The sequence below is a fragment of the Carassius carassius genome, chromosome 42, assembly GCF_963082965.1.
Source record: "Carassius carassius chromosome 42, fCarCar2.1, whole genome shotgun sequence".
NCBI lineage: Eukaryota > Metazoa > Chordata > Actinopteri > Cypriniformes > Cyprinidae > Carassius > Carassius carassius.
The window spans coordinates 16,002,744-16,020,935 of NC_081796.1; the positions used below are offsets into that span (position 1 = coordinate 16,002,744).

At 41.2% G+C, this 18,192-nt stretch overlaps 1 protein-coding gene across 2 annotated transcripts in view; it reads left to right on the plus strand.

Annotated features, from left to right (window-relative positions):
* The window catches only part of LOC132123818 (phosphatidylinositol 3,4,5-trisphosphate-dependent Rac exchanger 2 protein-like), a 141,764-nt gene that overhangs the window by 69,627 nt on the left and 53,945 nt on the right, over window positions 1-18,192 (plus strand). For both annotated transcript variants that reach the window (XM_059534496.1, XM_059534497.1), the window contains exons 20-25: window positions 503-639; window positions 1,737-1,854; window positions 6,328-6,512; window positions 8,332-8,493; window positions 12,764-12,983; window positions 13,130-13,337. In XM_059534496.1, the coding sequence (XP_059390479.1) occupies window positions 503-639; window positions 1,737-1,854; window positions 6,328-6,512; window positions 8,332-8,493; window positions 12,764-12,983; window positions 13,130-13,337 (1,030 nt within the window). The remainder of the gene's footprint in view (window positions 1-502; window positions 640-1,736; window positions 1,855-6,327; window positions 6,513-8,331; window positions 8,494-12,763; window positions 12,984-13,129; window positions 13,338-18,192) is intronic.

Below are 18,192 nucleotides of genomic sequence, written 5' to 3' on the forward strand. Positions count from 1 at the left end.
GCCAGTATACAATCTTACATTGGGGAACAACTTTAAACTCTACAAATACATAACACTACAAACACCAGATAGCACACGTGTGTCTGCAAGATGTCTGATAGGAAACGTACTAAAGATGTATTGCAGATGAGCAAACACTTTAAAAAACACAAATACAACACATACAAATATTGAGTAAAATGCACAGGTGAATCAATGCGAATCAATGCACACAAATATTAAACCGTACACAAATAGCTCTCAGAGGAGAATTTGAAGTTTGATGTGAGCATGTTGCTATGCTAATAACACATAGAACATAAAAATGTTTTATATAAAATTGTATTTTTTTGTAATAATGTAAACTGAATAGTTTTTATCTTCAGTACTTTTCAGTACTGAATGCTTCTGATTACTTAATATAGTTAGCACTGTCCATCATTTTGCATTCTGCTGTTTTATGCTACATGTAGTTGTCTTAAATTTTTGCCAACTATATCTTATCTTTCCTGTTTCTTAAAAGGCACAGTTGCAGCAGTCGCAGGCCTTCATCCAGGTCAGTGCATCATTAAAGTGAACGGCATCAATGTGAGCAAAGAAAGCCACGCCAGTGTCATCGCCCACGTCACAGCCTGCAGGAAGTACCGGCATCCCACACAAGTAAGAGTGTGAACATCTCTCAGCCCCTCCATGGAAATGCACTATACTCCTGACCTTTCTAAATAGTAAATCTGGATATATAAAGCACTACAAAGCACATAACAGAACCATTTGTGATCCGGTTCGGATCATTAACCAGCATTAAAACCAGTTATGGCTTTTCTTGCAGAACAGGGCAGGGAAGAAGGCCAGGAAGCTGGCTGGGGTGTGAGGGATATGGGTTAAGGAATGGGCCAGGGAGGCCTGTTTTGCAGGGCAATAAAGTACAGGCTTGGCACAGGCTTAAGTAGGACGGTGTGGTTGGCACACTGGCTGGACTCTGGTTTCCATCAGGAATGGAAAAAAGAAAGGGGGTGCCCACCCTCCTGCTGAGCAGGGATTTGCGGCCCACCATCAAGAGGGAGGGAAATGTAGGGGAGATGCTGACAGAAGCGGAGGTGGGGTGGATGTGCTTTAGTCTGTTATAAAGATAAAGGCCCATATAATGGCATATGAAGGCCCTTATATACTATATAAAAAAACATATAAAGGCCCTGATATACTCAGCAAAGTTGTTTTTCATTCTGCATTTAGGGATAAAAGGAAGTCCGAAATACCTATGCTAAGAAGAAACCACATTGGTTCCATTTTGGTGAAATTCTTCAAGGAAGAAAAGGCCGGTTGTCAGTAGCGATGTATTCATCACAGTTCACTCAGAAGTAACCAAGAAACATGAACCTTTTGCGAAACCTGTGTGGGGACATCTTTTACCCTCATGGGAAATTCCCAATTGTGTGGATTCCCATTGAAATGACTGAATTTGGCGATCAACAATGAGTGTGACCACAAAAGTTTGTTCTTCTTTCTTGAAGTATGGGAAGCCATGTTCATATTCAGTGAAAGCAAAAATCAAGAGAAACAGCAGGTTAGATGGCAGGGTCTTTTTCTTAAAGGAAAGTTGGCTATTTGCTCTACATTTAATCTCATTGCTATCTATTAGAAAAAAAAAAGGTTTTAGCCTTTTGATTTTTGTGTCCTATGGGAATGTGTGATCAACTTGCAATTCTTGTTTTGAAAGCAAGTTTGTCTGAAATGTGTTCTGTTGTCACTTATTGCAGCAAGACTCCATTAAATGGGTGTACAACAACAGCGAGAGCGCTCAGGAAGACCACGAGAGAACCAATCAGAAGCCCTCCGCAGGGGAGAAGGGAGATGTGTTTGAGTGTAAAGTTGAAGGTGCTGTTACACACACCAGTGCAAACACATATTGTACACCCAAGTACACACATTCATTCTCCCACTTTAGTCTTGATATTTACTCTTCTTCTTTGTTCTCTGAGACTAACTCTACAGACTCACATCAGTGGCCTCATACATGATTTGCAGGACATGGAAACAACTCATGTCTCATGGTTTATTGACAGCAATTATTTTTTATTTTTTTGTAAATGTAGTCAATCTTTTGTAGTGACTTATTCTTAAAGGGACAATAAGTAACTTTTTAGGTATTTTATTATCTAAAATCAATATTTTTATTCATAAATATGCCCTCAATGGTGTACAAATACCTATGCCAATGTTTAAACTAATCCTCGTAAATGAAGAATTTATTATCTTTATATACATGGGACGGGTAGGTCGACAGAGGCTTCCATGTAGTTCCGCCATCTTGCAAAACTATAATAGCAGAGAGGGACAAAAAGTACTAAGCCAACGCGTTTCCACAACGCGTTTTCGGTCAGAGCCAGAAACGCAGGTGCAGAGCAGTGAGAGGCGCTTGAAACTGCACCGGCAAGTTTAAAAGTCTGGATTGCATTCTTATTATGGACCATGCATATGCCGCGCCACAGGAGGAGAAAACATCGTCGCCAAAACGAAGTGCTATTAGAAGACATCCTGTCAAAGCTTTTTGGTACATATCGCCTACCGTAGATGCAACGCGCATTTAAAAAAGCGAGGCTCTGGAGAGCAAAATTAGTTTGAAGGCAAAATACAATTTCACCACTAGATGGGAGCAATTCCTACTTATAGTCCCTTTAATTTTTATTAAAATGTTTTTTATTTATATTAAATATGCTCAGTATTTAATTTAATTTAATTTAATTTAATTTAATTTAATTTAATTTAATTTAATTTAATTTAATTTAATTTAACAGTCCTAGTTCAGTAGAAATCACAGGAAAAACATATACAATATTGTATATATCTAATTTACTTTGACTGTGTCACACACCTGGACTCATTTTGTGTGTTTTTGCCCCTGTGACCCAGTTTCTGTCTTCCGTGTCTGGTTTGATTAGTTTCCAGGTGTGTCTCTTCATTTCCCCATGTGCTCTATGTCCCTGTTAATTTAGTCATGCCATCCACCTGTGTTTCCCCAATTATCCCTTCTACTTAAGCCTTGTCCTTTCAGTTCTGTTTTGTCGGGTCTACTCGTCTACTCGTTACTCGTCAACTTGTCTGCTTGTCAACTTGTTACCTGTTACTTGCCACTTGCCACCTGTTATTTACTACTTACCTTGTTTATGTTTGATTTAATAAATCCTTGTTTCGTTTATCCCTCGGCTTCGTGTTCCTTCCAGCAGCGTAAGCCGTGACAGAAGACCCGACCTAAAAAGTTAAAAACTGCGTGTTTTCCCTCCGTTTTGTTTTCCGTTTTTTCACTGTCTTTTTCTTTCCGTAGTGTGTCATGGATCCCCTCTATCGCCCCGAATACCTCCTCCTCCTGCTGGAGCAGGAGGGACTGTCTCTCGAGGACCATACCAGACGGTTTCTTTTGATAGCTAATGCCACCAGCTACCCGGACCACGCGCTTGTCGCGTTGTCGCACGAAGATGGTCCTCGGGAAGATTTCGCCGCATTTATAGAGTGGAATCTGGTGAGAAATGGGTCACCTCTCACGGTCGGCCCAATGGAGGATCTCGCCAGGTACACTCTGGACCCAGAGCCCAGCCTACAATCTCCCCATGGTACGAGGCATAAGCCCGAGCCCACCAATGACGGAGAGCCAGAGAGGAACCCGTCAGACCAGGTGCGAGAGCCGGCGACACTGCCCACCACGAGGGAGCAAAATGTGGAGCGCCAAATGGGTCAAAATGAGGGGGTTTCCAGTTCACCTATGCCAGATCCTCTGTTAAGCCCAGGAAGGGCTCCTGATCTTCCGTTAAGCCCAGGACGGGCTCCTGTTCCCCCGTTAAGCCCAGGACAGGCTCCTGATCCTCCTGTAAGCCCAGGACGGGCTCCTGATCCTCTGTTAAGCCCAGGAAGGGCTCCTGATTCCCCGTTAAGCCCAGGACGGGCTCCTGTTCCCCCATTAAGCCCAGGACGGGCTCCTGATCCTCCGTTAAGCCCAGGACGGGCTCCTGATCCTCCGTTAAGCCCAGGACAGGCTCCTGATCCTCCGTTAAGCCCAGGACGGGCTCCTGATCTTCCGTTAAGCCCAGGAAGGCCTCCTGATCTTACGGCAAAGCCCAGGACGGGCTCCTGATCTTCCGCTAAGCCCAGGAAGGGCTCCTGATCTTCCGCTAAGCCCAGGACGGGCTCCTGTTTCCCCGTTAAGCCCAGGACGGGCTCCTGATCCTCCTTTAAGCCCAGGACGGGCTCCTGATCCTCCTTTAAGCCCAGGACGGGCTCCTGATCCTCCGTTAAGCCCAGGACGGGCTCCTGATCCTCCGTTAAGCCCAGGACGGGCTCCTGATCCTCCGTTAAGCCCAGGACGGGCTCCTGATCTTCCGTTAAGCCCAGGACGGGCTCCTGATCCTCCTTTAAGCCCAGGACGGGCTCCTGAACCCCCGTTAAGCCCAGGACGGGCTCCTAAACCCCCGTTAAGCCCAGGAAGGGCTCCTGATCTTCCGTTAAGCCCAGGACGGGCTCCTGATCCTCCTTTAAGCCCAGGACGGGCTCCTGATCCTCCTTTAAGCCCAGGACGGGCTCCTGAACCCCCGTTAAGCCCAGGACGGGCTCCTGAACCCCCGTTAAGCCCAGGACGGGCTCCTGAACCCCCGTTAAGCCCAGGACGGGCTCCTGAACCCCCGTTAAGCCCAGGACGGGCTCCTGAACCCCCGTTAAGCCCAGGACGGGCTCCTGAACCCCCGTTTAGCCCAGGACGGGCTCCTGATCCTCCGTTAAGCCCAGGAAGGGCTCCAGCCCCAGAGCTTACTCCAATGCCTGCTCCTCCAAAATTCCCACCCACTCCTGCCTCCTCCTCCGCTGTCGTCTGGCTGCCCCTCTGCTCGCCCTCAGCCTACCATCATTGTGGTGCGAGCTCAGCGGGACCGCCATCCTCCAGCCACGCCTTGGTCGGCGTCTCCCTCACCTCCGCCTCCAGCCTCTGAGGCCTGGACTCCGCCTCGGCCCGTTGACCCGTCGGCTCCACCATGGCTCCTAGCTCCTTCCTCTCCGCCGTGGCCCGGCAGTCCGCAGGCTCTGCCTGGCTCCCTCGTCCCTCCGGCTCCGCCTTGGTCTGGCGTCGTCCATCCTATGCCTCGGGACTCCACTCCTCCGGCTTCGCCTCATCCCTCCGTCCCTCCGGCTCCGTCAGGCTCCTTCATCCCCTCGGCTACACCTCATTCCTCCTCCATGGCTCCTTCCACCGTCGGCCCCACCTTGGGCCGTTATGGTTGTGGCCTGGGTCCTGCTGGGTACCTCCTGCTTCAGATCCTTCCTGTCTCCTCCCTGGCTCCGCCCTCCGTCATCTCCTCCCTGGCTCCTTCCTCTGTGGTCCCTGTCTGCTGGCCCCCTCCTGGGAGGCTGTCCTCCACCGGAACCTCCTCCCAAGTTCCCACCCACGCCTCCCTTTGTTGTTTCTACGGTGCGAGGACGCACCTACCGGGAGGGGGGAGTACTGTCACACACCTGGACTCATTTTGTGTGTTTTTGCCCCTGTGACCCAGTTTCTGTCTTCCGTGTCTGGTTTGATTAGTTTCCAGGTGTGTCTTTTCATTTCCCCATGTGTTCCATGTCCCTGTTAATTTAGTCATGCCATCCACCTGTGTTTCCCCAATTATCCCTTCTACTTAAGCCTTGTCCTTTCAGTTCTGTTTTGTCGGGTCTACTCGTTACTTGTCAACTTGTCTGCTTGTCAACTTGTTACCTGTTACTTGCAACTTGCCACTTGCCACCTGTTATTTACTACTTACCTTGTTTATGTTTGATTTAATAAATCCTTGTTTCGTTTATCCCTCGGCTTCGTGTTCCTTCCAGCAGCGTAAGCCGTGACAGACTGTGTATAATTAAATTGTTAAATTCATTGACAATGAAATTATGAAAATGTGATGGAAAAACTGTAACAAAGTAAAATTCTATAAAAATGAAATTATCATGATATTATCACATTTTCACCATTTTTAATTGATTATAGTTGTTGAGCTAAAAAAAATTTTTGGCAGTAAACTCACTGACAAGATAACACTGCTCTTAACCTTAACTGACCCAATAAAATATAAATTCAAACTTATTCGCTTAGTTCATTTAGTGGTGTTCGTCTGGGTTAGAAAATTGCATTTGCAATTTGATTGCCACAGATTCGCATTTGTATATGTAAAGATTTTTATTTGGTATTTTTTTATTAAGCAGGAAGCAGATTTGGTGGTCTCTAGATGAGCTCCAGCCATTAAAATATTGGCTTTGGATTATTTATGTGCTTCTTTTGTCTCTTTTGATCTGCTCAGACTAGTAACATTGACACAAACTGGTGTGTGTGTTCAACAGAAGTCATGGACAAGTTCAACACCATCGCCATAATAGACGGAAAAAAAGATCACGTCAGCCTGACGGTGGATAGCGTGTATCTGGAGTACGGCGTCATGTACGAGTATGATAGCACGGCTGGGATGAAGTGTCATGTCTTGGAGAAAATGGTGGAACCAAAAGGCTTTTTTAGCCTCACGGCCAAGGTAGAGTCACAAGAGTCATCCCACACACACACACACCAGTGAATTAATTCATACAGAAGCAGAGGAGACGACAGGGATTGTCTTGTACATTTGTAAGGCCCTCTTCAGAGTTCATGCGTAAACACAATCACAGATAGAAGCTGACAGCAGAGTATATTACACTAAGTGTGTGTGACAAATGAAAGTGGTCTTTACGACCCCCTGCTGTGGAATAAAAGGATAAACACTTTAAATCATACAGCTTGTCACTGTGTGGAGACTATGGAAGGGAAGAGATATAAATTACTCGGGTGCAACTATTCCTCTTATAAACGTATTTTTTCTGCTAATTTTTTCCACCTGAATTTTACTGACTCTGACAATGTTTTCATTCGACCCTTCCAAAAATATATCTAGTATAACTTACCCCAAACTTTTGTTGTAACTGTAATATCCAATTGGCAATCAAGTATTGTCCTGTTTAATATCACAGAATTCTTGATTGTGGTTGGTGGATGTTTTTGTATTCAGTCCGCCAAGTTTTGCGAGTGTTGCTGGTTTTCGTGTGCACGTCTCATTTTGTAACGTCAGCAAGAGAGTATGAGAGAAAGAGATATGGTTATGTAAAGTGTGATATCTGTTGTTGATTATTAATGTTTGCTTGAATGTTTAGCATTGCATGCAGCATCCTGCAGTGTGTGATCTCAGCTGCTCTCAATAGCTTTTTATCACGCTTATTTACAAATGTATGCCATATTTCATTTCCCTAAAAATGGATTCTCTTTGATTTACAATCTGCATTAATGAATCAACAGCTGTCAGGAAAGACTGACAGGAAAGTTGTTCTGTTCTGGCGTCGCAGCTTGATAGTGACGTCTCAGAAACGCACGCTAACGGGACTCTGATGTATTGACATGTTGAATATTGAATACGTATTAAGACTCTTGTTTTTAATTACCTTAACTGCCAGCAATTTCTGCCTTATTACAAACATCTGCTTGGGTAGGTCTGCACTTCCTCTGAGAAAACTCTTCAGATGATTTTTCATATTTCATTGCTGTTAGGCAGATTACATGCAATTGTTATGGTCACAGTGTGCTCTTAAATTTACCTTTCCTCCACAGTCTCACAGGCAAAGAAAATTTGAAAAAATAATTCTACCACCGTGTATGTAACATTTATTTTTTCTTGCCCTACGGTTCTTGCAAAGACGGGTATTTGTAAATCTTAATTATATTATATACTAATTAAATAATTTTTTATATTCATTAAATAATTTTTTTTTTGCAATTCATTTCAGATTCAGAATTTTGTATTTAATTTATTTAGAGAAAAAAACATTTTAGTATTTTTTTTGTTAATGATATATACAGTATTTGTTATTTATACATATATATATATATATATATATATATAGTTATATATAGTTATATATATATAACGTATTTTTAATTAGTGTTGCTACCAGTTACAAAAGCTTCTTATTAAGAATGAACTGGGAACTCATGGTTACTGCTTATTGTGTTGGAACATGAATGGCCATAACTGTATAAAACACTCCTATAATGCGTCACATCTATTCTTGTTTTAGTGTAAATAATACTGTTTTTACAGTCATACAACTATTAAGGAAATAAGGGTTGGATGCAGCACACCCCTGCAATAACCACAAGGGACCATTTCCCTGTTTTGGGAAATGCAGGTTTCAAACTCTTTTTTTGCTCACTTTATCCGTATTGCTGACAGAGGAATGGTGAAAAGCACATCTGGTATACGACCAAAGACCTTTTTTTCCCTGACAAAACTCATTCTCTGTGTCTTTCTTTGTGTGGTTTGTCAGATTTTAGAAGCTTTGGCCAGGAACGATGAGCAGTTGGTGCAGACTTGTAGTCGACTAAGCTCCAGCACAGAGCTCATCTCTGAGGACCTGCAGACCAGATTCAGTGCCATGTGCGGCGAGAGACTGGAGCATATCAGTCGAAGAATCACCAATTACAGGAAGGTCAGCAAACATTGTGTGAAAAACTTCTTCTTACAGAATGAAAAACAGGTCTGGACTGGTTACTCACTTGGAAAAACTCATGGCATGGCATTTGTAAAGCACAACTGTCCTCTGCTTTTTTTTTTTTCTTAGCAAAATATAAAAGCAGATATAAAATGAGTCAAAAAATAAGGAAAGGATATAATTTAAAAAAGCAATTCTGTGCACCTAAAAGTGAAAATATTGTCATCATTCACTCCTGTCTTTCTTTCCTTTCTCTTTTCCATTCGCTGGGTGTGATTGAGCGCAAATGCTAATATTATTTGTACATAGGTTTCTTTTATATATATATATATATATATATATATATATATATATATATATATATATATATATATTCTTATATAGGTATTATATACACTATTTCATCCAAAATTTTGCTATCAATTGCTTCAAAAGTAGACATAGTATCTTTTTGATATTGTGGCCAAATCTGTCTGACCTCTGCCTTGCTTGAGGATGTGCCAATCGCCTTCCTGATATTGATGATCTTCTCAGAAAAGAAGGAAACAAACTCATTGCATTTGTTGTCTGAGAGCATTTCACTTGGAATCTGACTTGGGGGGGTTTGTCAGTCTCTCAACAGTGGCAAAAAGAGTACAAGTGTTATTTAAGTTACTGTTTATAAGGTTTGAGAAGAAATTCTGTCTAGCTGTGGCTAGTTTCACATTAAAAGCATGAAGACTGTCTTTATAGATGCTATAGTGAATTTCAAGTTTTGTCTTCCGCCACATCCGCTCTGCTTTTCTGCATTGTCTTTTCATAGTCTGAACTGCTGTTGATCTTCTCCAAACTGATTTCTGTCTGTTTGTTTTCTTACTGACTATTATTGGAGCAATATCATCAATAACATTCTTAACTTTTGAGTTAAAGGAGTCAAGGAGAATATCAACAGAGTCTGCAGAAATCTAGATTCTCTAGATTCAGTGGTAGCAGAGATCAATATATCAAAGAAAATACAGAAGTGATCAGATAGTGCTACGTCCTTAGTAACAATGGATGAAATGTTTAGACCCCTACTGATGATTAAATCCAGAGTGTGTCCACTTTTGTGTGTGGGTCCATGCACATGCTGAATCAGGTCAAAAGTGTTTAGAACCGTTATCATTTCTTTTGTAGTTTTGTTTTCTGCATTATCAATGTGAATATTAAAATCCCCTGCAATAGCAAAACAGTCAAACTCTGAGGAAATCATTGATACCATTTCTGTGACCTCTTCAACAAAGGCTGGAGAGTATTTTGGAGGCTTGTAAATAATGATAAACAGAATGCGTGGAGCACCTTTCAGCACAATCCCTAGATATTCAAAAGACAAGTACTGACCAAATGATACTTGCTTGCATTGATAGACATCTTTAAATAGAGCAGCTACACCTCCACCTCTCCTAACAGTCCTGCAGACTCTCATGAAATTAAAGTTAGGAGGGGCTGCTTCATTGAGGACTGTTGCACTGCAGCTGTCTTCTAGCCATGTTTCGTTTAGAAACATAAAATCCAGATTGTTTGTGGTTATAAAGTCATTGATTAAAAATGATTTATTTTTTAGTGAGCGAATGTTTAAAAATGCTAATTTGATGGCAGTGCTTTGTGTGTGATAAAACTGAAATAGAGAAAGCTACAGGCACACTGGGTTCCCACTGGTTCTGTAAACATTTGTGAATGTTGTGAATAATATTTTACTTATTTTTATTTTCTACCTTTATCTTTATTATTTTATATTTGTATAATTGTTTTTGTTTATATTAACAGAATTTTCATTTTTGGTTGAACTCTTCATTTGAGTGTTTTTCCTTTTTTCTGATTAAGCTTGATGACTAAATCTAGTTGGTAATGCTGGTTATAAAAGACTATTGTAGACACCTGCACACCCACATCCAAAACTATATGCTATATATCCTGGTGTTTTTAGCAGGGTGGATCTTATTTTATGTTTTAAAAACTATTTTCAGTGTCTTGATAAATTTCTCTAGTTGGTGGCCTTTAGATGGCTGCAGTTAAGAAAACTTAGCTTGACTTGTAGTACTTCTATTTAGGTTACCGTACAGGAAACTGTCCCACCCTGTCCTTTTTAACACCAGCTGGCCTTGATTGATGAAATATATGAGTCCGCCAGTACCAAGGGAAACAGGCTTGTGCAAAATGTAATTTTCAATTTCCATCAGCTGCTCTTATTTGGAGCAAGAAAAGGAAAATATGTCCACAAGTATCTGACAGTTTCCCTTGTTTTTCCCTTTGATCTGATTCAACATCAGCCTTGGATTAATTGGCTATTGCTCCACCGGCTATAAATAGCTCTAAACATCCCATCCCGTTGCATAATTTTCCTTCTGCTGCATTCTCAGTAGGGCCCTGTGAGAGGTCTGGCAGGGTCTGGACCCCGGACACTGAAGCTCCCCGTTTGTCAAAGCTAGCCAGGAATGTGGGAAGTCCAGTCTGAGGGGAGGCTACGTGTCTAGAGCAGCTGTAACCCATCCAGAGTAGTCCATGACCGCAGCTATTCATGAGCACAACCATAATCATTATGTCATTGTTGGAAAAAGGCAAGGTTCAAATCCCTGCTCAATGGGAGCATTGAGGTCTTGTCAGCCTGTCACTGATTCAATTACATGCTCCTGTGCCTGAAGCTGTTACTTTGAATGCAAACAGTTTAAAATAGTTATAATTTCAGGTGAATTATGGATCTATTCATGAATAGTCTTGCTTTGTAAATAAATGACCCCTATATGACTGATTTTCTACATGTGTAAAAAGGACGTTCCTTCTGGAGAACAGTTATTGATGGTACAAACTGACTATGAATTTGATGAATGACATGCTGAACAGCCCATCTTAAAGGTCCTATGACATGAAAATTTCACTTTCTGAGGTTTTTTAACATTATAATGAGTTCCCCTAGCCTGTATATGGTCCCCAAGTTTCTAGAAATTCTAATCGGTGTAAATCGAGATTTTGCTATCTTTCTCTGCCTTTGAGAGAATGGAAGCTCAAACGGGCTGATCTTGAATCTCCTCCTGGTGACGTTATAAGGAGAAATGTTACCTCCCCTTTCTCTGCTTTGCCCGCCCAAATATTTACATATAATTCAGTCGCAATGTCAGCACAGGCGTTACAAACAGACTTTTATGATATGGATTCAACAGCACCGCCACAAACAGTGAGTAACCATGCTCATTAATGCCTGATCTGTGATCAGTGATTTCTGATGTGTAGCTAATCATTCAAATTCACACAGACTTTCTTTCTAAATCATTTAATACTGTTTATGCATCAGTGAATCAAGCCAGTGACTAAACTATCAACTTCACGTTGTTTCTCTTAGTAGCATGAAAGAAATCTGTTATTTAAATTGTGATTTAACTACAGAGAGCGATCAAAGAACGCTCCCTTTTTTTTCCGGAGCTGTCACACAACGCGAGTATATCTACACTTTTGCCTAAACTGCCGTTACAATGAATGACGCTGTTATGCTGCACAAAAAAGCTCTTACTGTATTCATGTGGTGTATTCATGTGTTTGCTGTTAGTTGTGGTGAAAGCATTTTGTGAGAGAAAACGTGTTGCAATAATGACGAGATCACTGCATTCACGCGATAAACAGACTCTGTCTACTCAATGCTCATCACTGCAGCCTTTCATGTGATGGGAAAAGATCGAAAAAATAATTATATAATCAACAAATCCACGATTCATTAATCTCGACAGCTGTAATAGTAAAAAAAAAAAAAATATATATATATATATATTTGAGAGGGGTTCCACATGTAATACACATTTCGAATGCAAAGATGTCAGCCAATCACAACAGTTGTCGTTTACTCGGTGTCTCACAGCAGACACGCCCCTTCAAACAGAGCATTCAAGCCAGAGGGCTAATATCAGGATATAAAAATGCTTTTTATTTCTAAATTTTAAATGTAAAAATCATACTAACAATATAAGTACACCTAAGGAAACATTAAAAAGCATTTAAAGAAAAGGAAATAATCCATGTCATGGGACCTTTAAACCACCCTAAGGTGGTTTGCTAGTCTTATCTGGCTTAACAAGGTCTCCTAGCCTGGTCTAACTGGTCTTCTTACATAGCCAAGCTGGTTTTTAGTTGGTCTATCTGTTCTTCCAGCACGATAACATTTGTGTTCAGCTGATTTAGCTAAGTAGTTTTACTCACACATTTTGCGATTTCTCAGCATTCAACCCTTCGCCTTCTTACACTAATGCCTCTCTGCTTTCAGTTTTCACGGGTTTTGAAGAACAGGGCCTGGCCCACATTCAAGCAGGCGAAGACCAAGGTTTCCCCTCTACACAGCAGTGACTTTTGCCCCACCAACTGTCACATCAACGTAATGGAGGTGTCTTATCCCAAGACCACTACTTCTCTTGGAAGTGCCTTCGGAGTCCAGCTGGACAACAGGAAAAACACTCTAGAGAAAGGAGGCCGCAATTCAGAGCAGGGTGAGTGAAGATAGATTCCTAAATGTAATGTACAGGCCGAGACTGTGCATTACAGAAAGCAAAGGCCAGTTTAAAGACACCTATGAAATAAATATTGGGTTTTAGTTCATGTCTATTAGCTTTTCTCTGCTGGTTTGTAATTTCAGGCAAGCTGAACCCCATGGTTTATGTCCAGCATAGTATCACAAGCATGGCCGCCCCATCAGGACACAGTCTTAGCAGGGCAGAAGGTCACGGTCTGCGCTTCCTGCTCCGGGATGATGAACTGCTTATCCTGGATGCCTATCACAAAATGCTGACAAAACTCAACACTGTCGTCAAAGAGATGGAGTGTTACACCACCCAGATTCATGAGTATGACATTTTTATTTGGTAACATCTTTGTTTCTTCATGTGAACATGTTCAATGCATGCATATATAATAGCTTGCCTTCTCAGCTTAGCACAACATCGGTCTTAAAATTTGATACTTAAACTGACAAAAAAGTCATATTTTGAAGTGAATCAAAACTCTTTAAAGGCAAACTTTAAGCAGCCCTTTGTTTCAAGAGAACTCTATAACTCAACACAAAGAGAGCTTGATTATTAGAAATGTATTATCTTTCATCGGAGGAGATCCTTCATTGTGGTTTATGAATTATTCTCTTTATTCTTTTGTTTGTGGGCTACCCTCGAACGAACTGGTCTACCTGGTTATCATGCTTTTAAAGTCACAGAAAGGGTGGAAAGAAATCAAAAAAACAAAATGATGACTTAGGTGTTCGGTGCAAAACAACCATGGCTAATATTAGTGATGCAGTGAATATGTAAACATACCTCGATCAAGAGGTTAGAAAGTAAATAATATAAATAAATAAATATTTATTATTATTATTATTTTATTAAGTGTGCTTTTTTTTTGGAAGCCCATTAACTACTTGAAGGAAATGGGGCACTCTGAGGCCCTTATTCCAAAATGTAAATAACAAAAGAATTGCTACAAGAGCACTGAACTAAAAAGTACACTGTAAATGTCACTCTCACTAATTTGCAGAGTGGCACAAGCGACTAACAAGACTGCATTACAGAGCTCCTGATTCTCTTTCTTCCTCTTTCCCTCTCTCCTTTCCAATTCTATTCACACCAAATATAGTTTTAATAATAATAATAATAATAATAATAAATCCATTGTTCTATCAGCCTTTTCATTTTCATCATTGCATTGACATCACATGCTCAGATCCGCAATGGACATGATGGCCACCTTTCACTGCTGCTGCCATATGCTTGTCAGTGTCGATTGCTGGCTGAAGGTCTATGATTGTACTTATTGGCAAGGCCGTCCTTGATCTGGTGGGGAGATAATGACCTTCCTCACAGCCCTGGGCAAGAGAGAGTGCTGTAATGGCTGCCTGGAGGCGGTTGACAGACAGCCATCCCTGTCATGTAGCATTAATGGGGCAAAAAGCAGCAAAGTAGCTCACCCGATCCACATCCGGAAGCCTCTTACTCCACTGTGATTAAGAAAAGGATTGACCCCTACAGATGTTGAGGCTGAAGAAAAGACTAAAAGAAGCAATTTATGAAGAGATCGGAAGTGGGTGGTTCAGAAAGACTTGCGCCTGGTGTTTGTTACTGTATTACTGTTTGAAAATTCTGTTATTATTTATCACCACCTTGTCATTGCAAACCTGTATGACTTAAAAATTAAAATGACTTCTGTACCTTGAAAGGTCATGTAAATTAACAAAATCCTACATAATTCATGCATGCCATGCCATGCCATGGGCGGAGCTAAATAGTCACTAGCATGCAAAGCTTTTGCACAGTGATTGTCTGCAAGCTGTTACTTTGACATAAATAAAACAGGAACAAAAATTTGAAGACTTCCGTAACCCAAATGAAGCATGTTGATGTTCATGTTCTCTGGGAGAAGTATCCAAACAAGAAATCCCGCCCTTTATGAGGTCATACAAGGACATACAAAAAAAAAAAAAAATTCAGAAACTTATGTGAACCCTGAATGAGTGCCTTTGGCACAAAGATACTCGATCATACGTCAAATTTGTTTTTTGAGACTTTGGGCTTGTTTAGCATGAGAATCAAATTCTTTAGCATTGTAAATAAGTCAGTGTGACGATGGGGCAGGGCCGAGAGACGTGGGAACGGAGCGAGGCCGGTGGAGGGATTGGAGATGAGCGACACCTGCCCGACCCACCGGTCTCGAGTCCCACGGAGTAGATGGAGGGATATAAAACTGGAGCGACGACAGTGAAGGACGAGAGAGGACCAGGCCTGGGTTTTAGTTTGTGTTTGGTTTTTATTTGTGCGCGTCAGTCGTCCGTGAGGGGCTGACGCGCTGTTTTGTCTTTATTTTGTAATTAAAGTTTATATTTGATTGTCCGTCGGTTCTCGCCTCCTTCTTCCCGTGATCATGGAGTTTTTATTGTTACAGTCAGAATATATTAAATAGCATTAAACATCCCCTTTAAGCTCCTAAAATGTAGAATCCTCGGGCCGTATTCAGAAAGATTCTAAGAATCCTCTCAGAAAACTCTTAATTTAGCTTAAAAACTTTTACGTAGGAGTCTTAGCTTAAGAGCGATTCGGGACCGATCTGAGAGCAACTCTGAGTAAGGAAAAGACAAAAACTTTCATCTTAGTGAGGAGGCGGGGTTGACCCCATTGCTATGTATGACACAATCTTTTGAAGACTGTGATTGGTTGGTTGTCCAAGAAGGAAAAAAAAAGTGATTTTAAGTATAGGGTCTATTCTAATTCTCACTTTGAATTTAATTTTTCCTATTTGACCGTTCTCTCTCTCTCTCTCTCACACACACACACACACACACACACACATTATATGTGTGTATATAAATCCTTTTTATTTACCATGCTTTTAACTTCCTATAAAGGTATTTGATTGGCTTAGAATGATAAAAATTGTTCCACTCTTTCCAATTACAGTGATTGCTGTCCTATTTAAGTGGCGGTTTGAATGTTGGTTTTAATGTATCAAACATGGAATCAAAACCAAGAAGGGCGAGAAAGCCAAACTGGACAGAGGAACAGTGTTTACTGTTAGCCCAGTTAGTGGATGAACACAAGGCCATTCTTAAAGGAAAATTTGGGCCGGGTGTCACAGCAAGGGACAAGAAGCAAACATGGGAGCGTATAGCACAAACTATTAATGGTTCATTCCCCCTGCTTGTGCGCACCTATAAGCCTGCAATATTCATAAATGCAGTTTTTTGAGCCTGCAAGGTCGGAATGTCCAGTGGAAACTAAATGAACTGCGACACAATAAGATGTTCTGAAAGTGCTGTAATTGTTTGTGTGATCACTCTGCTTACAGAAGGTTGTGCCAGACCCAAATCATCACTATTGCATTGTTGCATTTTCCCAGTTGCCAAATATCGTAATGTAGTGATTACTTTAATTTCTGGCACTATGGCATTTCTGCGCTGTGTCTGAGATGTTAGCACATCTCTAATAAGGTCAGTCACAAACATGATCCCTGCACGATCTAATCTATAGCGTCTTATTAACTCACTGTCATCCATTGTCTGCAACACATTTCTTCTGCCTCTTCGTCTTTCTGCCATTTTCTCCTCTGCTAAAGAAACTCTTAAGCCTCTTAAAAGTCCTCGTCTGTGCTCCTAACAAAATTGATTTTAAGACCTCTTTTAAGGGTTAAGATGCTTTCTGAATTACTTTTTTCTTTACTAGGATTTTTTCTTTAATTTTAAGAGTAAACGCCCACATTTCTAAGAATTTTCTTAGAATTTAGTCACTAGGAGCTACTTTTTGCATTAAGATTTTTTATGAATACGGGCCCTGAAATGTAATTAATTTTAATCAAAATAATTTAAATTAGTATTAGGAATTAGGATTTTCCCACAGATTAAAATAAGTTTCCTAAAATGTATGTATCCTTGTTTTCAAAAACAGATGCTCCTAGTGTTGTTTAAAAAATAATTTGTATTCCAGATGCATCACGAATGGGTTTTAAAATTGACTTTAAGTGGCGTTCACATAAGCAGCTCTTCTCTGGACAGCTTCACTTTTCTCAGAAGAATCAAAGAACATTTTAGCCAAATAAATCATATGCCATAAAACCCATATTACATTCTGTTCCTCTTTTTGGCTCCATTTCTGTACTGTCCTACTAGTTAAATGCAGATGTTCCATATCTATCTTCTCAGATGTTTTAGATAGTGATCTCTTTTGTATTTGAAAGTGTGACTTGACCAGAAGTCACATTCTGATTATAGTGGAAAGTGCCGAGTCAGCTGCACGACATTAGCTAAATGTAAAGAGCCTTATATGTCACATGAAAGCACTCATGTATAAAGGACTGTAGGCAGAGAGAGACCCATGGACCCAAACCAAGATCTCCCCTGCAGACTCTCATCATTGTTCCCCTCCTCCTCCACTTCTTCTCACTTTGATGCTCAGTGCCCCTCAAGGCCCCGTGCTGTGCACACTTCCTTATTAAGCTCCAGCCAATAGCGGCGCTGGGTGCTCTTTTCCATGGCGACAGAATGGGACTCAATGGTGGCGACCTGTCTGCTTTGACATGAGGGAACATTGTTATAAACTGCAAAGTTGGAGAACTAGGGCAGCTGAAGAGGCCTTTGGGCAATATCACGAGCGAGGTGTCGCTACAGATATTCCTCAGTTTCTCAATCACAGAATTGGTTTGGGTCGAAAGAGATTTTGTCAAGGTTTTGTTTACTGTTAGAATAGGATGAGAATTAGAGGTAAGGTTTGCACTTTTAAGGGAACGTATTCCACAAAAATATGTTTATGTGTCCTCTCTCTTTAAAAGAACACGGAGGGGGTTTTCTGAAACTCAAACAAGGCTTGACATGCTAGTATGTTCATGTGTGGAGAGACTGGGCCTCAAAACCAGACTGAAAATATGGCTTAAATGTCCCAGTGTGTGAGAATAAGCATCTACATTTTCTTCGCCATCCTCTAGGAGTAGAATCTAATGGCATTTTGACTGTTGACACAGCTGTATATGCGTGTTTTGATGTTATCCATATTTTGAGGACCTCTAACTTCCTTGAGTTGTTGTCCGGAAGCCAAGCACAAACAGGTTGGGACTCTGTTTGGCTCTGGACATCCTCACGGATTCAGCACTCTGACACGCTTTGCCTGATCCTCTCGAAATATTCCAAATATAATATGAAACCATGCTAGGCTTACAAGATATTAGGGTTTG